The 27,104-nt window shown below is 40.7% G+C and overlaps 1 protein-coding gene across 1 annotated transcript in view; it reads right to left on the bottom strand.

The window, feature by feature from the left end:
• Positions 1–27,104, bottom strand: part of LOC126356695 (DNA-directed RNA polymerase III subunit RPC1) — a 182,078-nt gene that overhangs the window by 124,005 nt on the left and 30,969 nt on the right. Inside the window, exons 4-8 of the mRNA XM_050007391.1 lie at positions 26,170–26,419; positions 22,575–22,815; positions 8,096–8,273; positions 7,818–7,955; positions 7,483–7,680 (exon numbers count right to left, since the gene is read on the bottom strand). Of these exons, the coding sequence (XP_049863348.1) occupies positions 7,483–7,680; positions 7,818–7,955; positions 8,096–8,273; positions 22,575–22,815; positions 26,170–26,419 (1,005 nt within the window). The remainder of the gene's footprint in view (positions 1–7,482; positions 7,681–7,817; positions 7,956–8,095; positions 8,274–22,574; positions 22,816–26,169; positions 26,420–27,104) is intronic.

A 27,104-nucleotide genomic window follows, 5' to 3' on the forward strand; every position in this document is an offset into this window, starting at 1 on the left:
TTCAAACAATTATCTATAGAACAAGGAACCCCTAAATTACCATGCTGTTCTACAAGACTCTCAAAAAAATATAAGTGAAGCATGAGATATCAATAATTTCTATAAAATAAAACCACCACCGTGCTCTAAAAGATAACACGCGATCTAGTGTCAGTTTAGTCCAATGCTCGATAACTGGCACTAAAGGTACACTTGTTATATTTACATCATTATAAATACCAATTTCATCAAAACCACATAAAGAAAATGCAGGGTGCATTCTATGCACAGAAGGAGACACGGGGGAGGGGGGGGGGGGGGGGGGGACTTTGCAGCTTTACAGTATATAATATTTCTTTGTCCAATACTAGATTATGCTACCCGCTCTCTTCCTGGGGAAGAAGGTAGAAGGCCAATCTCTTTCCTTCAAGTCTCGTTTCAAAAATCTATATGTACATCGGAAAAAAAGTAGCACATGCACACTACCAAGAAAATCACTATTAAATGTTCAACATGCACATTATAGTGCTTACAACAACTGCAGTAAAAAACTACTATTAACTGCTGTGTCACAAGCCACAGCATGCTTCCAGCTGCAATTGTGCACAACCCCACCACCTGTCTTCTTACACACACCTCTGCAAACAAGGGGACGCTAGCAACTGTGGGTCTCATATTCAAATTTAGCTTCAAATTCCTTTTCATCTATTTAGAAAAATTGACCCAGAAGTTACCTACATAATGGGGTAATCAGGGGGGTTGGGGAGTGGGGAAGCTATTGTGTGGATAAATTACATTTGCCCAATTTTTCAAAAGTACAGGGTGTTTCAAAAATGACCGGTATATTTGAAACGGCAATAAAAACTAAATGAGCAGCGATAGAAATACACCATTTGCTGCAATATGCTTGGGACAACAGTACATTTTCAGGCAGACAAACTTTCGAAATTACAGTAGTTACAATTGTCAACAACAGATGGCACTGCGGTCTGGGAAACTCTATAATACGATATTTTCCACAAATCCACCATGTGCAGCAATAATATGGCGTAGTCTCTGAATAAAATTACCCGAAACCTTTGACAACATGTCTGGCGGAATGGCTTCACATCCAGATGAGATGTACTGCTTCAGCTGTTCAATTGTTTCTGGATTCTGGCGGTACACCTGGTATTTCAAGTGTCCCCACAGCAAGAAGTCACAGGGGTTCATGTCTGGCGAATAGGGAGGCCAATCCACGCCGCCTCCTGTATGTTTCGGATAGCCCAAAGCAATCACACGATCATCGAAATATTCATTCAGGAAATTAAAGGCGTCGGCCGTGCGATGTGGCCGGGCCCCATCTTGCATAAACCACAGAAAAATCCTCTGTTCTAAGGAATAAACCATGTTGTCCACAGCACACTTGCACGTTGTGAACAGCACACGCTTACAGCAGAAAGACGACGTACAGAATGGCGCACCCACAGACTGCGTTGTCTTCTATATCTTTCACATCACTTGCAGCGCCATCTGTTGTTGAAAATTGTTAACTACTGTAATTTCGAAAGTTTGTCCGCCTGAAAATGTACTGTTGTCCCAAGCATATTGCAACAAACGGTGTATTTCTATCGCTGCTCATTTAGTTTTTATTGCCGTTTCAAATATACCGGTCATTTTTGAAACACTCTGTAGCTCTAATATATGAACTGTAACAAAATTCACACTTTTCCTTTCATTAATGGTGAACACCGATTTTATTTTGCCATTACACATTATTATTCTATAAAGTTCATTTTCACCTTATATGTTGTATTCTTTACAAGAAGTCAGACAAAACTTGGCATGAAAGAACATTGTGCATTCAGGTCAAACTTGCTTTTAAAAAAGTTACAAACACTTAGAATTCAAAATTAAACATAGTGAGAATTTTTCTACCGTACTACATATGGTGGGAATTTAAGGAGATGAGATCTGGATAATCTGACAGAACCAGAGGTTGCTCAAAGTTTCAGGGAGAGCATTACGGAACGATTGAGAGGAATGGGGGAAAGAAATACGCTAGAAAAAGAATGGGTATCTTTGAGGGATAAAATAGTGACGGCAGCAGAGGATCAAGTAGGTAAAAAGACGAGGGCTAGTAGATATCCTTGGGTAACAGAAGATATACTGAATTTAATTGATGAAATGAGAAAATATAAAAATGCAGTAAATGAAACAGGCAAAAAGGAATACAAACGTCTCAAAAATGAGATCAACATGAAGTGCAAAATAAGAGACCTTTGGAGAAAAGAGAACCCCTTGTATGAATATCAAGAGCTCAGATGGAAACCCAGTTCTAAAAAAAGAAGAGAAAGCTGAAAGGTGGAAGGAGTATATAGAGGGTCTGTACAAGGGTGATGTACTTGAGGACAATATTATGGAAAGGGAAGAGAATGTAAATGAAGACGAAGTGGGAGACATGATACTGCGTGAAGAGTTTGACAGAGCACTGAAAGACCTAAGAAGAAAAAAGGCCCTGGGAACAGACAACTTTCCATTAGAACTACTGATAGCCTTGGGAGAGCCTGACAAAACTCAACCATCTGGTGAGCAAGATGTATCAGACAGGCAAAATAAACTCAGACTTCAGGAAGAATACGATAATTCCAATCCCAAAGAAAGCAGGTGTTGACAGAGGTGAAAATTACCAAACTATCAGTTTCATACGTCACAGCTGCAAAATACTAATGCAAATTCTTCACAGACAAATGGAAAAACAGGTAGAAGCCGACCTCGGGGAAGATCAGTTTGGATTCCATAGAAATGATGGAACACGTGAGGCAATACTGACCTTCAATACTGACCCTAAGACTTATCTTAGAAGATAGATTAAGGAAAGGTAAACCCATGTCTCTAGCATTTGTAGACTTGGAGAAAGCTTTTGACAATTTTGACTGGAATACTCTCTTTCAAATTCTGAAGGTGGCAGGGGTAAAATGCAGACAGCAAAAGGCTATTTACAATTTGTACAGAAACCAGATGGTAGTTATAAGAGTCAAGGGGCATGAAAGGGAAGCAGTGGTTGGGAAGGGAGTGAGACAGGGTTGTAGCCTATCCCCGATGTTATTCAATCTGTATATTGAGCAAGCAATAAAGGAAACAGGAGAAAAGTTTGGAGGAGGTATTAAAATCCATGGAGAAGAAATAAAAACTTTGAGGTTCACCGATGACATTGTAATTCTGTCAGAGACGGCAAAGGATTTGGAAGAGCAGTTGAACGGAATGGAAAGTGTCTTGAAAAGAGGATATAAGATGAACATCAACAAAAGCAAAACGAGGATAATGGAATGTAGTCGAATTAAGTCGGGTGATGCTGAGGGAATTAGATTAGGAAATGAGACGCTTAAAGTAGTAAAGGAGTTTTGCTATTTGGGGAGCAAAATAACTGATGATGGTCGAAGTAGACAGGATATAAAATGTAGACTGACAATGGCAAGGAAAGCGTTTCTGAAGAAGAAAAATTTGTTAACATCGAATATAGATTTAAGTGTCAGGAAGTCATTTCCGAAAGTATTTGTATGGTGTGTTGCCATGTATGGAAGTGAAACGTGGACGACAAATAATTTAGACAAGAAGAGGATAGAAGCTTTCGAAATGTGGTGCTACAGAAGAATGCTGAAGATTAGATGGGTAGATCACATAACTAATGAGGAGGTATTGAATAGAATTGGGGAGAAGAGAAGCTTGTGGCACAACTTGACTAGAAGAAGGGATCGGTTGGTAGGACATGTTCTGAGACATTGAGGGATCACCAATTTAGTATTGGAGGGCAGCGTGGAGGGTAAAAATCGTAGAGGGAGATCAAGAGATGAAGACACTAAGCAAATTCAGAAGGATGTAGGCTGCAGTAGGTACTGGGAGATGAAGAAGCTCGCACAGGATAGAGTAGCATGGAGAGCTGCATCAAACCAGTCTCTGGACTGAAGACCACAACAACAATACAACTACATATGAAAATTAGGTCTGACTGATGTTATTGAAAACTGGCATTTCAATTATGAAATTTTACATAAACAAAATGCAAAATATGTCATTACAATTTTTCGCAGACATCCAGTTATAAATATGCATTTGGATTCTGAGTGAGTCACTCCTGTCATGCAATATTTCATTTATTAAGTTATCTGGAAGCCAAACTACACTCATGCTCATAAATTAAGGATAATGCTGAACATGGTGAAACAAAACTCTGGTATGCAGTTTACGGGTTTAAATCACCTCAGGGTATGACCATGCGGTGCATTTGACCTTCAGTCGTCACACGGTGGCGCTGGCAGCACTCCACATATGCAGAGGTGTGTTGGTGCATGTCAGAGTATGGTGCAGCGAGTAAGTGTGCACACGTTTTCAGATGTGCTAATGGTGACTGTGTGTTGAAAATGGCTCAAAGAACACATATTGATGACCTTATGAGGGGTAGAATACTAGGGCGACTGGAGGCTGGTCAAACACGCCAAGTCGTAGTACCGGCCCTCCTTGTGCCACAAAGTGTGATCTCAAGATTATGGCAATGATTCCAGCAGACAGGAAATGTGTCCAGACACTACAATACGGAACGTCCACAGTGTACAACACCACAAGAAGACTGATATCTCACCATCAGTGACTACAGACGGCCACAGAGTACTGCAGGTAGCCTTGCTCAGGACCTTACCGCAGCCACTGGAACAGTTGTCTCCAGACACACGGTCTACAGACAACTGAACAGACATGGTTTATTCACCTGGAGACCTGCAAGGTGCATTCCACTGACCCCTGGTCACAGAGAGCCTGTAAAGCCTGGTGTCAAGAACACAGTACATGGTCACTGGAACAGTGGTCCCAGGTTGTTCACAGACAAGTCCAGGTATAGTGTGAACAGTGAGTCTCGCAGGTTTTTCATCTGGTGTGAACCAGGAACCAGATGTCAACCCCTTTAATGTCCTTGAAAGGGACCTGTATGGAGGTCATGGTTTGATGCTGTGGGGTGGGATTATGATTGATGCACGTACACTCCTGCATGTCTTTGACAGAGGAGCTGTAATAGGTCAGGTGTATCAGAGTGACATTTTGCACCAGTATGTCCGCCTTTTCAGGGGTGCAGTGAGTCCCACCTTCCTCCTGATGGATGGTAATGCACGGCTCCACCAAGCTGCCAATGTGGAGGAGCACCTTGAAACAGAAGATATCAGGTGAATGGAGTGGCCTGCCTATTCTCCAGATCTAAGCCCCAACGAGCACGTCTGCGATGCTCTCGGTCGACGTATCGCATATCTCCTACACACCAGCAATGTTAGTTGTGCCAAATAAGTGAAAATAGCAAAGCAGCTAAATTTTACTGCCATCATGCAAGTGGTACAGTTTCAAATCCCAACAGTGTGCACACAGAATTTTCAGAAGCTCTTCTGAGGTACACCATTCATTCAAACTCAGAAAGATTGTTCCTTCTACAATCAACTTTGATGTGAACCATGCATATTTGAACATTCCTGTGAAAGCATGTGCACTAAACTGATGCAGAATTAAAGGATGCATTTTTATGGAATCTTCCCAAGAAGCAATTTTGTATTAATGTTTAGTAATTCAGAAGCATCTGAATATTTTTTGTGAAAATTTTAATCTGACTGTAGAAGTAAACATCACGAGATTGGCAAAGTCGAGTACATTTGGGTTGATCATAAAATATCTTATCAGCCTGCACTCCCCACGAATTCATAACATAAATAAATTTTTGCTATCCCATATATGAAAGAATAAGAGACTTTTAAAAACGTTTATACAGTATGTTCGTTAACTTCCCTGATTTCACACAGGCCACAATTACATTTTTTCATTTAGGAGTCAACTCATCAACCTTTTCTTTTTTTTTTGCATACTGTTCGGTGAGGTGGTTTTCTCTCCTTGTTCCACAAGGCATCTATTGTATGTAGAGTGGTACTGGTAGCCAGTTTTATCAGTATAAATGAGGTCAAATTACAGATTAGTACTTTCATCTATATCTGGAATCCTCCCACAGCTGCTCTTACTTCCTCCACCTTCGAGAACTATTTGGAATTTTAACTATAAACCACAAATGGAACATACACTTGTAGAAAGTGTGCTGTAATGACTGATTTATTAATGAAATCGTTATGGCAAAAATGACTATTTTTAATAATTTTGCATGACAATTACATCTAATGATTTTACATATGTGCAGCATGCTGGCTGCAAACCTTAACCTCTGTGCTATGCTCACTTGGTCGAAATGTAATTAATGTTACAGATAGAGGAGGTATGCATAAAACTTAAACAACAATTTTCTCATAAACTAGGGGACATTGCATGAAAAGCTGCTAGCCAGATACTCAGGACATGTCCCTTTACAACATATCTAAGATGCACTGACAACTGTGATTACTGGGTCTGATGATCCCCTTGTCAGTTCAGGACATTGAGTCAACATATTCATTGGTATGTTTGAAATTCTTCGCCCAGGTCAATAAAGCAGTAAAATGAAATTTACTAAGCAAATGAACATTTCTGAAACAGATGCACATACACGTGCATGCATGTGTGTGGGCGCGCACACACACACACACACACACACACACACACACACACACACACACACACACACGGTCTGTATAAGAACACATTTTTGTGGCATAATGCTTCACAAGATGTGCATGGCCTCAATAAGTCCTTCGGTATTCTCAATTACAGTTTCCTTCAAGAGCTGTAAAAATAGTTTCATACAAATAGGTTCACTGAAGATGATTGATTTTCAGGCATTTCATGGATTCAGTAGCATATCTGTTCAAATTAATAACATTGATGGTTGAACAAACACAAAGGTCGAGTTAGCCTGAAACATACAAGCCATATTTTCTTACTGGAGTTAAACACAGGATACAATGTCTGGACATTAAATCAGCAGCACCAACTGTACAATGAATTGTCCTTTGTTTACATAAAGATAAATTCAATGACATACTCCAATGATGCAAAATTTCATGTGTAGACTTTTGAAATACAAGATAAATATTTACAATAACAGAATTCTGATTATTTTCTGACAAATATATATTCTACCTAACAGAAAATAGCTTCATCCAAATAATGATTGAAATTTGTACACAATTCTGAAAATTCTGAATTTGACACCTTCACCACATGCACACCAGCCTAACATATCAGCAACCTACATTTATTAGGACTTTATGCAAAGAAAACTCAATTTTCTCAAAATCTAAGGAGTCATTAGCTTTAAAAAAAAAAAAAAAAAAGATATCAATCTCTCCTCCCTTCACCTATGACAATGATAAACATCTATGTCAAATTTCACCCACACAGATAACTCTCAACTGCTGGCCACCCTTTGGAAGAACATTCTCACAGGGTGAAAACTCAATTGTTCAATTACCATCTGCTTATTTGCTACAGTATTGCACTGATGCACCGTATCAGTAATACCACTGAGAGAGAAAGAAAGAAAGAAAGAAAAAAAGAAAAAATACTTACCCTAAGTTCCTGAGCAATTTTCTGACGGTTCCCAAATCTTAAGAATTTCTTAAATTTCAGGTTCTTTTGTTCAACAAAATTTGCACCTGGATGCTTGTCAGGTCCATTTATTACCATCTGTTTCATCAGTTTGAGATTGGCACTAGTTACTCTTTCTGGATATGTGAGAATTTTTGCAACATGGACAGGTACACCAACCTACAATAGAATATAAATTATATGAATCATTAGCTCATGCACGTTATGGATCTAAATTTGTAGTATATATGTAATAACTATTCTTGACAGGGATTCGAAATAAAGAAGTATGAATTAGCATTTATTAACGGACATACCTGTTCAATGAGAAGATTTGGATCTGGAGAAATGACAGTTCTGCTGGAAAAGTCGACACGTTTACCTGACAGATTTCCTCTAAAACGGCCCTGTTTTCCTTTCAGTCTTTGAACAAGTCCTCTACTTGATTTTTTGGGCTGTTTTCAAACAAAAACAAGAAAATAAAACACAATTTTACTCACATAAATCTTATCAATGGAATAAGCCCACCGCATACAAAACAGAAAACACAACAAATTGAAACTCACAAAATTATCTTGTGACTCGTTTTTTTTACCTGCATATTCAGCGGTATTCCTGAAGTTTCACTGTTGATGTAAAGTGCACAATGCAGCTGAAGAAAATCCCAATCTTCATTTATCATCTGAACTTTCGCACCAGTCTGACGATGCTTTGTAATTACGTCATTGATAAATATAATTTCTGAAAGTTTCATAGTCAGATCATCTTCATTCCTGAAACAACAACGGCAGTACATATTAACAGTCAAATATTGTGTTGTACATGAAAATATACATTCACAGTGTGTAATAAGATCCAAAGGAGTACTATGTTCTCAGTAACTATCTACAGCTACCATCAGTTGTAGATAGGTTTGAGGAGAAAAAAGTAGTAGTGTTTAGGGTCTTAAAGAAAGTGATCTGCACCCAGTTAGATCTCAATCCATAACAGTTCAGAAATGAAAAGTGTTTTTTTTTTTAATATTAATACAAGGTATTCACCAGTTCACATCTTATCTTTCAAAATGGGCAACTATACATACTTTCAGATACACTCCCCAATATTTATGAGCACATGAGCCTTCTCCTAACAATTTATGTAATTAATTAGAAATTCACCTTCAATGTATTCTATTTACACTGCTGGGCTTTAAAATTACAAAACCAGGATGGACACCAAAAAATCTTAAGAAGAATAAATGATTAAATTCATAGATGATTTTGATTTATAGGAGGGGTGGGGTGGCGGGGAAGGGGAAGAGGCTGGGAGATGGGGGAGGGCATTGCGGACAGAGACCAAGGCTTGACTACAGCAAATCAGTTCAAATGGATGTAAGTCACAATAGTTGTGCATGGACAAAGAGGCTTGTACAGGATAGACTATTATGGACAACTGTATCAAACCTATCTTTGGACTGAAGTCGACAATGATAAAAGCATGGAGTTGTTCATGAGATGTTCACAGAAAGCTATCATAATGTTTTACTATTTGGTACCATGTGTGCTAACAGTCACACTGACACCACACTATGCCAAGGTAAATGAAAAGATCCTGGAAAGCAGAATCCTAACAAGGGTCAAGAACAAATTGCAAGAGCAGCAGCATAGCTTCAGACCTAGGAAGTCATCTTCTGGCCTCATATTAGCAATGAGGCAGCTCCAGGAGTACCACTCTGAATTTGGGGAATTGCTTGTGACGGCCTCTCTTGATAGCATCTGTAGAAGAAAGGTCTGGGGAGCAGTAGAAAAAAAGGGAGTGGAAAAAGAGACAACAAGCAGAGTAGAGGTGATGTACTTTGGAAGTCTGAGTTGTCTGAAAGTGGGAAATGAAAGAACAGATTGGTCCAGCAAACAAAGGGTGTGAAACAGGGCAGTGCATTGTCACCTCTCCTGTTCATTTTTGTCTTGGATGAGATAGTGACTAAGGTAGCAGCAAAAACTAGAGAAGACAAGATGAAAATAATGATGTTTGCAGATGACTTGATGATCTGTGAAAACAGTGAGGAGGAGATTCAGGAACAGCTGGATTCTAGGGAAGAAACTGTGACACAGTAAAGAATGAAATTTAATGTAAACAAATGCGAGGTCCTGGTTCAACTATAAAGAAAGATACAACAACTAGCAGAATGAAGATTCGAGGAGAAAAATTGAAGTACATGTAAAGTGTTCAGTACTTGGGAAGTGTGATGAAGGAAAGTGGAAGAAGTGAGAAAGATATCAGCGAACGTGGCCAACAGAAGCATTCCTGCAATATTTTAGGAGCCTGATTTTGATTTAAAAAAATAAAATAAAATAAAGCAAAGTAATATATATAAGTTACTACATCCCAATGCTGACCTATGCATCTGAAACATGGGTAATCAAGAAACAAGACGTAATCCAATTACAGGCTTCCTCAGAAGTAGGATAGTAGCAACAAGGAGAGAGAGAATGAGGAATGAAAAGATAAGAGGAACGATGAAAGAGGAATCCTTGCAGAGCAAGACAGAAACATCAAGGCTAAGATGATATTGGTACCTAAAAAGAAAAAAAAAATAGGATTCCCATGAAGATAAATGAAAGGGAGATGCAAAGAAAACATGTAAGAGGAAGGCCAAGGGATAGATGGCTGAAATGTGTGAAAAACTGTGTTCAAAATAGAGGCGCAAACTAGACCAAAAGGAATATACAGGGGTTAACTCAAAAGTAATGCCTCCATTTTTGTAACTCTTCAACAGTTGGCAGCATTGATGTGCGGCAGGTACTGGCTTATTCCGTAGCCTTTTCTCTACAGCTAAAGTTGGGGGGAAGCCTTAGCACTGAATGGTTGTGTTGTTACAGTGTAAAGTATGGAACCCTGCACAGACGGTCGGTCAATGCAATTTAAGCAACGTGCAGTCACTGAAGACAGCAGAAGGTGTCACCCCAAAGGAGATTCATCAGAGAATTAAAGCAGTTTATGGTGATTGTGTTCATGTGAGTACTGTGCGTCATCGGGCAAGTAAGTTTAAAGATGTTGAGGTGGGAACATCTGACCTGTGTGACAAAGAAAGAGTTGGATGTCCTGTGACAGAAACCACCAAGTTTCACAAGCAAACTGTTAACAGATTTATTCAGGATGATCGTCGTATCACTCAGAGAGAAACTGCAAGTACAATGAGCATTTCGCAAAAACATGTGGGTCACATTTTGCTTTGCATGTCTATCGGAAGATCTGTGCATGATGGGTACCCCGGATGCTGACTCCTGAAATGAAAGTGCACAGACTTGAAATTTGCCAGGAACTCCTCTCACGTTATGAGAATGAAGGTGACGCCTTTCTCTATTCAATTGTGACAGGATACAAATCATGGTTACAACATTATGACCCAGACAACTGTGAGACGGTGCTTGCAGAAACAGAGTGTCGAATTTTTCTATGACAGCTTCAGAAAACTTGTTCATCATTGGCAGAAATGTATCCAATTGGCTGGTGATTATGTGGAAAAGTGAATATTGGTAATTAAAGATCACATTCTAAAGATTATTTCTGCATTTGATTTATAAAAATATTTCCATCCAAGCCCAATTAACGAAGGTGGGGGCATTACTTTTCATTGAACCCTCATAGAAAGATAGTGGGAGAACCAAACTACATGGCAAGGCTCATGTCCCAAACATACCCACCCCGATGCTGGAAACCATTCAAGATGATGATGATGATGATGATGATGATGATGATGATGATACTGAGGATGATGATTTGCTAACAGTTTGACAAAGCAGTAAGTGTCTACGTGAAATCACAGTACATCCACCCTGTACTTCAAATTTGTCTTATTATTGCTTATAATCTTCCTCTGTCAGGAAGCATACGAGAAGTCAGCAGTGTTGTAGCAGTCTGAGATACACTGGATCCATCTAGTGATGTGTATTTCACAACTGAAATTTCATACTCAGATGAAATGAAAGCCAGGAATGAAATATACTAACAGAAAACACAATTTTTGTTTCAAATATGAATATTCTTTTGGAATGTATATAATTTAAGAGTAAAGAGCAATCACAAAATAGCTGAAAGGTTGAGTCGCCGACAGGCACACATAGAAGATGTGATTAGTGCAAATTTTCTTGAAAATTGCCATGAACATTGAAACATAAGTGATGGAATTCTGTATTTTAATATGGCACTGCCTCAAACCAAACCTAGTTCCTTAATATTGCAGACAAACAGCAGCATGTCTTCACTTATCAGCTAGTGCTATACCACCAACCTAATAGCAGATAACAGAGGCGATGCATCATAGCATGGAAGCAATGAGGCCTTGGTAGGTTGCTGGAGGGCATTGGCACCACAGCTACACATGCAAGTCACCTATTTCCCATAAATTCCACGGAGGGGGGCGATGAGCTCTGACACCATGTTCAATTACATCGCAGATGTGTTCAATTGGGTTCAGATCTAGCGAGCTGGGGGAGCAGCACATCAACTGGAACTTATCACTGTGTCCCTCACACCACTCTATAAGACTCCTGGCCTTGTGAGATGGCAAATTAACTTGTTGAAAAGTGCCACTGCCATCAGAAAACATGATCGTCATGAAGTGGTGTACATGGTCTGCAACCAGTGTACGATACTCCTTGGCTGACATAGTGCCTTGCACAGAGCTCCAATGGACCCATGGATGCTAATGTGAATGTTCTCCAGAGCATAATGGATCCGCCGCCAACTCGAGTTCATCCCACAGTATAGAAGTCAGAGAACTGTTCCTTGGAAGACAATGAGTTCACAACCTACCATTAGGATAATAAAGAAGGTGTAAGGGTTCATTACATCATGCAATGCTCTCCCACTGTGCCAATGTCCAGTGTCAATAGTCACATGCCTATTCCAGTGATGTCATGGTGTTAACATTGGCACATGCATGGGTCGTTGGCTGTGGAGACCAATTGTTAGGAGTGTTTGGTGCCCTGTGTGTTCATACACAATTGTATTCTGCCCAGCATTTAAGTCTGATGTTAGTTTCACATTCTTTTTTACCAGTCTTCCCAGCCTATGACACCAGACATCTGTAATGAAGGGTGGCCACTCAACCCCACGATGTCTGGGTGTGGCTTCAGCTTGGTTCCAGCATGTGGTGAAGACATTACAGCAGTTCTCTAACACCTGACAAATCGTGCAGTTTCCAAAACACTCATGCTCTCTCGGCCATCACAATTTGCCCTCAATCAAACTCAGATAGATCACACATATTCCCCTTCCTACACACAGACAGCACACTGACTGATACTATATGCACAGTCCATGGGTCTGACTAGCAGTCATTTCTCATCAGACGACATTGCTATCGCCTGGATGGGTTTATATCAATAGTAGGTCGGTGTCATAATGTTCTGGCTGATCAGTGTATGTACATACAATAAATTACATCTTCAGGGATGCCTTAAATAATTACTGACAGCCCTTCAATGACTTACAATTGGTGTTATCTTTCGGGCACTTAAAATCAATCATAACTTCACCCAATGCTTTCCAGCAAAAATTCTATTAATTCTTCTATGATTTACTGTACAGTTCAGTGACACTCAGCAGTGAACAAACAGTTCCACAAGGGGAACAAAAGTCTGAAGGGAGGCAGGAAGCTATGGATGTTAAGTTTGTGCCAGTGATGTGCTTTTCATTTTATACAAAGTAGTATTTGAATGTTCCATTAATTTTCAGGTGTGCAGCCGCAAGAATTCTTCTTCTTCTTCTTCTACTTCTTCTTCTTGAATGTTTTATCAAAGAAAGGCATATCAGAGTTTAAAGTCCTGTTGACAACAGGGCCATTAGAGACAGAGGACAAGCTTGGATTTGGGAAGAATAGAGAAAGAAATCAGGTGTGCCCTTTCAATAAGATCATCCCAGAATTTGCCTTAAGCAATTTAAGAAAAACCGCAGAAAACCTAAATCTTGATGGTCAGATGGGAATTTTAATTGCTGTCCACCTGAGGTAACAACCCACTCATAGTTGAGGCACTCAGTGATCAATAGGCACATGAAAATGAGGGGGAGGCAGTAAGAGGATGAGATATGAAGGTGGCACAGTTGAGCTCGTGCTGGCCGCATGCAGGGGGAGCTGAATATGGCACACCATGATGTGGAGGAATGGATTGTGAGGGACAGATAAAGCAGAAGGAGAGAGAATGTGGAGAAGAGGGTGTGAGTGTACAGTGAGTGAAGTGGGGTGGTTAGAGGCAGGGGTTGAGGTGGGAGAGGTGCTAATGGAGACTGAGGCCCTGAGGGTTAAGGGTTTGTAGAATACGTTATAAGACCAATCCTCAACTACATAGTTCAGAAAAGACAATATTGAAGGAGGAGGATGAGGTGGAGGGGGGGGGGGGGGGAGGGGAGGGAGGAGGTACCAAATGGCAATTAAAAGTCAAGCATATCATGCCCTGAAAGGTGTTGCACTAGTGGGTGGTTAAATCAAAGTTTGGTGGTGGCCATTCATTCATGTTCACAAATAGTTGATAGTATCCCTAGATAAAAGGCTGCACAAAAGTTGATAACGGAGCTTTTATATGATGTGAGTGCTTTTATTGGTGGCTCTTCCTCTAATAGGATAGGATATGTTGTGAAGGAACTAGCTTGGATGTACTAAGTGGGTGCGTAAAACAGTTCTTGCACCTTGGTCTCTCACAGGGGCAGGACATGTGGGGCAACGCACTGGAGTGGGTGTGGCACACAGATTGACATGATGTTTTTATAGATGATGATGATGATGATGATGATGATTTTAGGTGAGGTGTGCTCAACATCGTCATCATCAGCGACCTGACAAAAAGTCAGTTTATAATGCATTAAAGTCTGCCTCCCTTCGCCACCAATTTAGGGATGATGCCTGACAGTTCACAAAATTTCACCGCTCTTGTGACATTGGAATCAATATCAGCAAGGGTGGAGAGCAGATGTCCATCAAGACTGCCCTGATAGTATATAAGACACACATTGTCAAAATACGCTGAACTGAAAATAGCACACCACAAGCCTCACAGAGTGGTGGATCCTCCTGCCACTGAGGAGGAAGCCATGTGTTAAAAAGCTACATATGATGCGCACCCAGGTAAGCAGGACCTTCTTCCAGCAGAGAGGCTGACATTAAGAACAACATGTTTGTTTGGTCGATTTAAGCAACCACAGTTTGTTTACTTTCACCTTCAATCATTCTGTCCCCCACTGATGCACAAAGTGCCTGTCAGAAAATGAGGTGGTGGCACACTATAGGACGAGACAGTGATGGACAACACCATCCTGACAAGTTCCTTGGCTGTCTTATCGGCCACGTCATTTCCCTATATCCAGGCACCCAGCAAAAGATCACCTCCTGGCAAAGATTTTGGAGCCACTGTAAGGAGTCATGGATGAGCTGAATCAACTGGTCTACTGGATACATTTGGTGAAGTGCTTGTCGGAACAGACAAAAAACCTTGTACAGTGATGTCCATGAATTCTCTTAAGTGCCATCATAATGCCATATAACTCAGCATCATATTTTGTAAATTGTTCTGGAAGACACACTTTGAAAGCCGTATCACGGAAAACAGTGGAACAACTGAGGACATTCTCCTGCTGGTATCCAAACAATGATAAAACTGTGGTATATACTTAAAACGGAAGAAAACAAAGCTGTAAAAAGTAATCTAAAGTGCGAGATTTTTGGACCATGTCAAGCTTAAAATCACTTTGTATCTCTGAAGGCACCAAGGTGTCCATCACTTGCAGTGTATTCAGAGATCTAACAGATTCAGATCCTTGAGACAGTCAGTAGCACATATCCTGAATGGCTTGGTTTCATGGAGTCGATTCCTGAACAACTGTTCTAGGTTGGGTTGGACCACTGCTCTAAATGCCTGTCAAGCCAGAAGGATGCGTAGCTGAATCAAAAGTGGTGGTTCATAAGCCTCTGCACAAAGACTGTGAACTGGGCTGGTACAAAAGGCTCCAGTCGATATCTGAATGCCCTCATGGTCTACAGTGTCCAACATCTTGAGGTAGGAAATAGGGGCTGATCCACAGACCACACTGCCACAATCTAAACGTGATCAAACAAATGCCCTATAAAACTGTAAGAGGCAGGACCTGTCAGCTCCCCAGGCTTTCCCGCTAAGTCATTTCAAAATATTTAGTGACTGGAAGTCCTTAGTTCATAGTTCTTTCAGCTGCGGGAGCCGATCTAATTTTGAGTCAAATAATAAACCCAAAAAGCACACAGTTGTGGTTGGTTAAAATTTCAACAAGCTTGGTTAAAACTGACACATGTAGTCTTCTCTGGTGAGAACCAAAAACTAGTTGTCTTGTTCCAGTTTCCAGTCTCATGGTGGTCAGATGTAGCTGCCACATCATCAATGTATGATCGGAAGAAGAGAAAAAGCATTTGACAGGGCTCCTGACTGCGAAGGAAATGCCATTGATAGCAATGGCAAACAATGTGACACCTAGTATATTGCCTTGGGGGATCCCATTCTCTTGAATATAGCAGTAAGACAAGGCATCACCAATATCAACAGCATCAGTTGTTGAGGAAATACTGGATAACAAGGGGGTACATGTCCACTTAGATCCCATTCACGAAGTTGGTGAAGGATGTTGTAACTACAAGTAGTATTAAACGCTTATTTGACGTCAAGAAACACACAAACCACATGGTTTCAGCCTAAGGAGGACTCCTATATTGCTGTTTCCAACAGAATTAAGATGTCCAGAGTGGAACAGTAGTGCCTGAAACCACACTGGGAGCAGCTCACATGACCTCAGGATTTAGACAGCAAGACAAGGAGGTAGTTGACCAGGCGTTCATGAGTCTTACCCATACATCTAGTAAGGGCTACACACTGGTAACTGTTAGGGGCACTATGGCCCTTGATTTGTTTCCACAATGGAATTAATATTGCCTCCTTTCAAGCCATGGGGTACTGTCGATTCCACCAGATCTGACAGAAACATGAGAGGAGCTGTCCTTTTGCTTCAGGGCACAAATGACGGAGCATGGCTTATTCAATCTCATCAGGCCCTGGAGCTGTGCCTCTGGCCATGGACAGAACTGATTCCAGTTCCCACAGGGAGAATCAAAGATTGTAAACTTCCTCACTATGCTACAAAAATGGAGCTTGCTCATATCCGCATTTGTACAGAACACCTGAAATGCAGGAGCTTGTCTGGATGACACAGTAACTGTAAAAATGTGTTCAGCTAAAAACTGTGCCATGTCTTTAGGTGCGTCCACCAAGACCGCATTTCTCAACAAGGGCGTAAGGGCTCATGTATTGTTTCTGCCTGAAATCCACCTTATTGATTCCCAAACTCGTGCAGTAGAAATGTACCGATTAATGGAAGTAATGAATACCTTCCAGGAATCCCTCTGCCAGTCTTTTATCACTCGCTCATGTGTGCTCTTGCAGATCTGAATACATGAATGTTTTCTATAGTCGGATGGTGTTTGAAGTTCCATAAAGCTTTTTGTCTGGCTATGATTACCAAGCAACACTCATCATTCCACAAAGGTACAGGACATCATCTGAGGTGGTTACTAGACTGTGGGATGGACTCTGCGGCAGCCCGTGGGATCTCATAAGTGATATGGGCCACCGTCTCCTGTGCACAATCCTTTTGTTCAGAAATAGCCTGTCGACTGTACTTTAACCAATTTGCCTTCAAATCATCCATCTCCGTGTTCATCTGTTGACCATCGTCTTAGTCGTTAGATGGATCCACATTGGGGAGTGGTCACTAGAATGAAAATCTGTAGTCACTTCCCAGTGAACCTATTCTGCAATAGCTGGAGAGCAAAAACAAAGGCCAATGGCTGAAAAACACTCTATAACTGTTGAAAAGTGTTTCATCTGAGGTGAGTTCAAATGACAGCCATTCTCAGAATGGACGAGTTGCTCAATAATTCGACTCCTGGAGCAAGTGGTAGCCATGCCCCACAGTACACTGTCTGCACTGAAGTCCCCAACAAGGAGGACTGGACATGGGAATGCCCAAAAGAGTATGTCAGTGTGTCTGCATCCAAAGGACCATGAGGTGGAAGATATAAAGAACACACTGTGATGTTAAAGGGTGCTAGAACTTTCATGGCAATTGCTTGAATGGCTGTGGTAAGAGAGACAGGAGAGGAGTGGCATCTTTCATCAACAAAACAGCCACTCCACCTTTAGCCCTGTCTTCAGTAACACTGTCCCTCCCGTAGGGGTGGCAACCCCTTATTGCAGGTGTGTCAGTGATTGCTTTCTTATAAACAGATGCAGAATCAGCAGATGCTGGACCAGGAGTTGTAATTCTTCAAAATATCATCACAATCCCTTTATATTCAAATGCAACACAGAACTCCCTGCAGGAGCCATTGATTAGTGATGGTTGGTCTTGTCTTTCTCTCTCTGAGGTGGTGATTTTCCCGGGAGCTCAGGGGGAGTGTTAGCCGGTGCTCAGTTCTGCGGTCCCTCCAAGTGGAAATCAATTTCCTCAAGAATAAAGTCCCCATTTGAGAGGGAGGAAGCTCGCCAATCTGAAGGTTTAACTGCCACTTTATTCACCTCTGAACTACTTTTTGAGGAACATTTTTCCTTACTTATGGGAGCAGTTGGTTGCTTGGGTTGAGGGGATGGCTTAGTAGGATTCTTATGGTGGGCAGTGGTACGTGACTTAGGTTGCAAGTCCATTACATCCCATAATGGTATGGCCAAATCTTTGACATCTGAAGCACCGCATTGGGTTAGGAACAAATGAGTTAACCTTAAGATGGATATAGCCTGGAGAGATGTGTTCAGGAAATTCTGTAGTGTTAAACATTACAATAAATGTTGCAGATTTTTCCAACGTGCCATTGGGCTCATACAGTTCTGCACTTCCACAACACCCATATTTTTTCCCATTCTTCACATAACTCCACATGGTCCATCTCCATTATATTAGAGCAGGTAACCATATCTTTAGAAGTTAATAGTGTTATGCAACCAAGCCTAGACTGGGTAGTCACCTAAGAGCTTACATCCCAAAAGCTAAGATACTTGATTTGGAATCAACAGTTTCAACTACAAGTGTTCCATTACAAAGTCATTTAACACTTTTTAGGGACCCAGCAACACCCGCCAATGCTTCTGAATATAGAAAGAGGAGAAATTCTGAAAGGTTCCCCCTCTTTCCTTGATTACACTGAAAGTGTTATGACACTAGTGATCTGTTACTATGATTCTGAGACTACATCTCAGGAGGAGTGACCAAACGAGCTCCCTTTGATGAGTGGGTATAGGTACTACCTGACGGTACACCCATCCCATCAGTAGTAGTTGTTTTATGAGGCCCTTTCATAGGGATCTCATGATATGCTAAGGAAACAAACATCGTCCACAGCAGAACCCTGCATGCCTGAGCAAGCCTCATACAACTGGGTGGGGAAGGGGGTGGGGGTGGGGGGAGGGGGCAACAGGTTCCCCAGAGATTGTCCACTAGATTGTTTTACCTGAACAGCTATTCACCTCATCAGCACATAGCACACTTTGAGGCTGAGGTGTTTTTTTATAGAGGTGTGTACCCTCCTAGCCGTCCAGGCAGTGATGCCAACGCCCATGTTCTCCGAAACACAGAACGTTCCACCACTGCCCGGAGCCTACAGTAACAGAGGACTGGTGGTACTTACCAGTCCCCAGTACAGAAACATGGGTTCACCAAGCCCACACACAGCAAACAAATGCTGAGCCCGTGGAGTGGGTGGATGGCAGAACACCATTTCGGGAGAGGTGGGGAGTATTGCAGGTGGATGTTTCTCTTTCCTGTGCACAATTATAGGTATTTGAAGCCTGTATGAAGGATCTGATAAAGTTGTTCCACACCAGGGTGACTTTTGGTGGGTACTAATTAAGGGGTGATAAGAGGATTCTAAGTATGTGTGGATATGGCAAGAGAGATCTGTTTTCACAAACTAGATTTGGAAGGTAATGTCTGTCAGTGAAGGTCTTAATAAAACTTTCAGCATACTGGACAATGGCTTACTATTCATTCCAGATGCATCATCCACAAGTGGGCAGACAGTATGGAAGGGACGTTTTAGCATAAAACGGATGTCAAATGGAGATATTGTTGATGGTTAGTAGGTATGATATTGGCAGAAGCTTTTATGGAACATCAAAGAGGTAGCGGTCAACATCAAGAAAGGTGGCAAGCTGGGCTGCATAGGACCAAGTGAAGCATATAAGGGAAATGGTGTTGAAGTTGTGGAGGAATGAGGCTATGGCGTCTTGGCCCTAAGTCCACATTACTAGGGTATATCAATGGGGCTGAACTAGACGAGGGGTACAGCATCATAGGTGGCTAGGAAGAGGAACTAGATGGTTCATATCCAACTTGGCATTGGAGGATGCAATGTGCAATGTGTAACAAATGAGGTGGCAGGCTGGAGTCAGTAGTAGGACAATGGGAGAGGTGATATTCAAAAGCTGCAAGACCTTGGGCATGGGGGATGTTGGCGTATAGGGAGGCAGCATCAACAGCAACCAGTAGGGTTCCTTCCAGCTTTTATTGGAGTGGGGATGATTGAGAGGTGACGAGGGAAATAGTTTGCATCTTTGATACCAGAAGCTACACTGTGGGGAAGATTTATTCTATGGGGGCAGTGTAACCAGATTTAAAGTGGTGTCTGGGACAGTTAGGTTTATGCATTCTGGGATGCATGTAGAAGGGTTCTGTGTGTGTGGGGGGGGGGGAGGTTTGTAGGTGGGGGGAAAGTGTAGTTGAGATGGAGAGGAAGAGGGATTCAGGAAAGAGGATCTGGGATAGGACTAAGGATCTGAGTAGGAACTGGTGTTATGCTGGACATTTGAGACGAGATCACAGTGGTGGGGCTTGGAGGTGTAACAGTAAGGCAATTGACAGACACTTTCTTACAGGTAGTCATGACAGTACATCTACACCCATACTTCGCAAGCCACCTGACGGTGTGTGGCGGAGGGTAACTTGAGTACCTCTATTGGTTCTCCCTTCTATTAAAGTCTCGTATTGTTCGTGAAAGAAGGATTGTTGGTATGCCTCTGTGTGAGCTCTAATCTCTCTGATTTTATCCTCATGGTCTCTTCACAAGATATACGTAGGAGGGAGAATATACTGCTTGATTCGTTGGTGAAGGTATGTTCTCGAAACTTCAACAAAAGCCCGTACCGAGCAACTGAGCGTCTCTCCTGCAGAATCTTCCACTGGAATTTATCTATCATCTCCGTCATGCTTTCGCGATTACTAAATAATCCTGTAATTAAGTGTGATGCTCTCTGTTGGATCTTCTCTCTCTCTTCTATCAACCCTATCTGGTATGGATCCCACACTGCTGAGCAGTATTCAAGCAGTGGGCGAACAAGGGTACTGTAACCCACTTCCTTTGTTTGCGGATTGCATTTCCTTAGGATTCTTCCAATGAATCTCAGTCTGGCATCTGCTTTACTGACAATCAACTTTATATGATCATTCCATTTTAAATCACTCCTAATGCATACTCACAGATAGTTTATGGAATTAACTGCTTCCAGTTGCTGACCTGCTATATTGCACCTCAATGATAAAGGCAATATGGGAGTCTTCAGCCACAGGGATGATGATGTAAGGTAGTGGATTGATATCCTTTTCTCCAATAGGTTTGTGTTTTTTGGGTAGAGACTTAGGAATAGAGGTAAGGAATTCCTGGAAGATAACTAACTGAGTGTGAGTAGGGGAGTCTCATGATTGATAGAAGCATGAACTGTGAGAAGCAACTAAGATCCCACAATGCTCCTGCCACCAGTCTCTCTCAGCTGATCTTCACCCCCTACCCCCAACTCATTCTACACTCACACCCTGTTACCCATATGTCTCCCTCTTCAAGTGGTCAATCTCACCTCCCAATTCACTCCTTCATGAAACTGTGCACCATATGCAGTTCCCCTGCCTGCACCATGGCAAATTCATGGGTGCCACATTCCTGTCCCATCCGCTTGCTGCCTCTCCCTCTCAGCTGTCAACCAACCTTCCCTCCAAACCTCCAAGACTCCTTTCTATCTTCGCCACTCCACCCAACACAACCCCTTACTCCTATCTAGTTGCAACACCAGTAAAATGAAGCTGGCTGTGACAATGTAACCATTTATAATTTGGGTGTATGTGTATTCTGTATTAGTCAGCTCTGAAGGGCATTATCCCAAAGCTTATTAATATACCCAATCTTGTTCATGTTCCTATCAATCACTCATTTCCTCAACTACATGCCGAGGTTTTACCTTTTACCCCTTCCACTTTTAATATTGAAAAAGTAACAAAGCCACCATTACATAGAAAAAAATCAAGTTTTTTGTTATTAATGTTATAATTAGTGCTTTCTTTAGGAGCACGAAAATTCATTCATTCTCATATGGAGGAGAAAAGCTCAGCGCAGGTCAAGCATACTGAAATATCTCTATTCTCTATAAGATTCTGAAGATCTAACATTTGACCACATTAACAAAAAGACTCATGGGTACAGGCAGCAATAATGCTAAGGTAGTACACATAATGCCCTAAAATTCTTACTTCACTGTTGTGCCTTTGTATGAAAGGTAATTTAAAAATCCTTACACATTTATCATGAGCATTGCCTTCATACTACAACTATGTGAAAATCAGTGCACTTTTATAAGGTTACAAGGCAAACGGCAGTTATATCTGTGCTATATCAATAACATCTGCTGTCACTGTCTTCTTTCTTTCTGCTTATAACTATAGCAGAGCCACAGGTAAGTAGACGTTAAGACATATGGTTATAATGTGTCTTGCAAGAGAACAATTGATGCTAGAGAGATAGGTGTGCGGGAAGAATCCTAATATGGGAGAGAGAAAAAAATTTGAGAGAGAAAAGGGCAGAAATGATGGGAATCAGGAGGATATGGTTACAAATGAGAAACAACATAGTGATAAAATGAAATAACACAAAAAGGGTTTAATGAGACCATTCTTCACTAAAATCTCTCTTCTTAAAAATCTGTTGTATTCTTAACATGCAAATTTTAGAGAGTATGGTAATACTGTCACTGTGAAGTACTTACGTTCCTGATTTTAAATCAGACACTACAGATGGTCTTATACATAGTGGTGGCACAGGTATCCTTGTCAAAATAAGGTCCTTTGGACTACCACAAGATGGGTTCATAAGCAGTAAAGGAACATCCTCTTCTGGTATCCTCTCCAGAATGTGCAGAACCTCAAGAGGATTGAATATATGAGCCAATCCATTGACAACTGCAGATTCCAGTTCACGATTATATTCAACAACTTTTGCATAAGCAGCTGAAAATGAAGGTATCTTTCATTAGTTCTCACATAATTCACATTGTAATTTGAAGTTACACAACCTGATTCTTAAAAAATTACTAGCCCTTACCCTTGCTTGAGGAAGTCGCATTCAATAAATTTTATTAGCATACTACTGCAATAGCAAATTTAGCTCTCAGTACTCAACATTGCTATACAGTATAAACATCAACAAGTAACTTGATATCCTCAATCTATGGAGAATACATAGCATTTTTGTTATCCAGGTTACAACTTTTTTGGAGGTAAAAATGAATCTTAAGACCCATACCACAATTCTACCATCATGTCCTGAAATACAGTGCAGCTCAACAGTTAACTAGCCTCTACAGCATAAAACACATTCATTTAAAGTGTGGCCAACAGTTATCTGTATGCCACAAACAATACACAATGGTGGTTTCTTCTGCCCCACATGCATCATAGAGCAGTACACTATTCCAAGACGCATTACTTTCTCTCAGGTCAGATGTCAGGAAAAGGACTGGCACAGTCAGAATCATCTTGATTATCTCCAAATTGTGGCATGAGAGGGTACACTACAAAGTGCCACAGTATATATCATATGAGCATACTCTGCTGCTTTATTTGTAGCACTATTTTCTTCAATTTCCATACATGTTGTTACTAAGAAAAATGAAATCTCCTTGCACTGCCTCTGTAGATGGAGAAGGAAGTCCTGGATAGTTGGTATTCATTGTCTCAAAGGTCCAATCACTATACAGGGTGTCCAAAGAGGAATGGTCAGTATTCAGTGATATGACAGGAATGGCCATTCAAAGCAAAAAGTCTAGTACACCTGGACTCTTTCATATCGCACCTAGGAAGTGAAATCAAATGAGGACTTTCATCTGCTCCAATTCCCTACAGATTTCATACATCTCTGAATCATTAACTGTGAGTTCATCTGGTAAGCAAATTTTGACAGAAGACTCAGGTAATTTTACAAAAGTCGGTTACATCGAGCCAATTCAGAACCATCCACATATATTATGAAATAATTCCAGCATTCACCTAAAATGTTGTAAAACAACAGCTTCAAAAGTAGTATAGGATACAACAGCTTCTTTGATGTAATAATTTTAAAATTACTCTGGGCCTCTTCAGTAACCAGGGTAGAAATTTGTTCCACCAATGGTTCAGAATAGTAATTTCAGCCACACAAGTGCCACTAGGTCCTGCTTTCAACAAACCCCAAGTGATCCCACTGGTCAGGGCAGTTGTAAAGGTAGACTATGAAATGGTGGGGACTGAAGAGTGGCTAATAATTTTCATGTCTACTGAACCACAAGAAGGTGCTGCTGAACGGTACATGGCTATTTTGCCAGCTTCAGTACAGGTGCCAAGTATATGATTGGTTCTAAATACAACTGTTGCCAGCCTAATGTCCAAATGGTGAATAATGTCAGTGATACTGACCTTTGAAGACCTTGGTGAGGCACAAACTGTGTACTATAATGAGACTATGTGGGTGTTCTTTCTTTAGTTTTCCAAGCTGCTGCTAGAATATAAAATACCACTACTCACTATTGTGCTATCATCCACAGATTGTGGTGCCACACCAAGGTTGCTAGTATGCATTGATATCACAGACACTGTTTATGTATTGCTGCAATTCGGAGTGATGAATGGGAGGGGCTTCTGAAAGCCATGCCTCTGTCTCAGCACCACAGCGCCCTCACGCAGAGGTTAATATCGAGCTGAGCATGGAAGTGCTTTGTCCCAATTTGTGACCCCAGCTGATGTAGTCAACATCATCAAGTAGTATTAAGGAATTATTCAAGTCTCAGACAAAAATGTACTTTTGCAAATTTTGAACATTGTACTTTAAGTGAAGAGTTTGTTAATCAGTGCATCAAGTGATGCTTTAAAAGTCAATGACAGCTCTAAATAATCAAGCACTCCAGTGGCAAAGGATTGTATCAAGTTAAGTAAATATTTTTATCAACTGTTTAATAAAGTGAACTAATATTTCACTTGTTGTTGTTCCAATGAGCCATTTCACAGAACAATCAAAGACCCAACAGTTATGGCTTGACGATTGTAGTTTCATATGGTCATAATAACAGACTCACAGACACTAGTAATTGCTCATGACTTCCTAAGCCAGGACTACTAAGTTCTGGACTGGTAGAAGTCATTCCAGGTTGCAGGATTTTGTGTTCCGCCTTTGCCAACATTTAACAATCCAAAAGTACAGTACCTATGTTTACAACAACCATTATGAAGTGATGTCAGATTTGTGTTAAGGTATATTATGTTGTGTTATAAAAACTCAACATGAGTTACGATGCGGTTCCTATGTCATTCTTTACTTCATTGGGAGAGCAATAAAAACATAATGAAAATGTGTGGGGCCACCACTGCCCAAAGAAAATGCAGCTTGTTTCCCCTCCACCACCACACCACCACCACCAACACCATACCCATGGCTGTCAACGTGTTAGGTAACAACAGACATAGCTACCTTCTTCCTGCAGACAACTCAAGTCAGGTCATGGTGAACAAATTCTACATGTGTTACAGTACTGAACAACTTCTTTGCCCCTTTACACAAAGACAACTTTTAAACATTGTATTATAAACAGATACAATGTATGTGCTGAAGAGCACAAGATGGCTGGAATTACATTTAAATTTCTTTTTTTTAATTTTATGCAGAAAACTGTTAAATTCACATAGAGTTAAGTCAGTAGTCATTTAAAATTACAAAAAGACAGACACACTAGCTAGTACTCACATTTATAATGCCCGACTTACAGTAGATGAGAGAGACATTGCACATAAAAACAGAAGTGCTCTTTATCTTTCCTGTCCTTTATAACCACAGATTCCTTCTTGAGAGATGAAAGCAGGAATAGTTGGGTAAGGTCAGAGAGGGCTTCTTGGGGAGCAGGGCAGGCAGGTAGGGGGTAGGACACACAATGAAAATGCTAAGGTACACCCAACTTGTATGAGGAGAAAGTAAACCCTCAAATGTACCTCACAGGTGGTTATTGGTTTGAATGAAATTGGTAAGAAATTCCTTACATTATTTCAGCCTGAAATAACAGTTTAAAAAAAATATGAAATGTAATGTAAAAACACAGGGACAAGAGTGCACTGAGGTACACAATCCTCCTATGCATTGCTCCGGTAGGTACCATGAAGAAAAGATTACAATCATTCTTCCTGCACTTCATATATGAATGGAACAGGAAGTCCTAATAACAGGTACAATAGGAAGTACCCTCTGTAATGCACTTCACAGTGGTTTGAAGCGTGCAGATGCAGGTAAATAAAGTAAAAATACAGGAACTATATTACACTGAAACTGTATTTAAAACTTGCCTAATTTATGTTGCACCAAAGGATCGGTCTTCTTCTTCGAACGGTACTGTTCATGGACAATTTTTAACAAACCACATTTCTTCACGACACCATTTAGCTCATTGCAGTGAGGACAAATTGTAATCTTCTTGCATTTGTCCAAAATCTGCTTTCTTAAAGCTTTCCGAGTCAAGTATGGTATTGCTGGGTTCATTACTTTATTTCTAAATGGTTTTTTATCTTTGTCTGGCAGTAAGACTCTGGAACAACTCTGAAGAAAATTAAAATACATAATTGTTTGCATAAAACCATAACAATACAAAAAATAAACCCAAAACTGTCTACAAATAGGATAAAAAATGCTAATATTCAAAATTCATCTCCTGTGGAATTTTTTAAAAAAAAAAAAAAAAAAGAAAAAAAAGAGAAAAGAAAACATACCTATATATTACTGAGAGAGAGAAAATTTTCTTTTAACATGTAGCTTTAAGTGAACAGCTAAGAAAGGAATGGCACTTCCTGGCCTGTGAGAGACAAATTATACACAGAAATTGAGCCACCGACTGCATATGAGAAAGTTAGTAATGTTCAACACAGAAGACATTATCTTGATCAAACATGATTGTAATCTTTAAGAAGCCACATGTACCTTATGGCCAGGTGAAATAAGGTGAAAAGCCAGTATTATACATACAGAGATCAAACTTTTCTGAGTCACTTTTCAGGTGAAAGTTGTATGTAAATGTTATACCCACAGTGAGTTTCTCCTGAACTCATTTCCCTGAAGTTTGCTTCCATCAGTCATTTTGTAGTCTACCTCTTGCTACCTTTCCTGTTACTTCTATTTCAATGCAAGTCCTCAGTGTTGTTGCTTAAACCATTCTTAACATGTCACCACGTAGTTACAGTGGCCTCCTTCTAAACCTAAAATCAAACAACTGAAGACAGTAATTACT

Source organism: Schistocerca gregaria, chromosome 1, assembly GCF_023897955.1.
Source record: "Schistocerca gregaria isolate iqSchGreg1 chromosome 1, iqSchGreg1.2, whole genome shotgun sequence".
Lineage (NCBI taxonomy): Eukaryota > Metazoa > Arthropoda > Insecta > Orthoptera > Acrididae > Schistocerca > Schistocerca gregaria.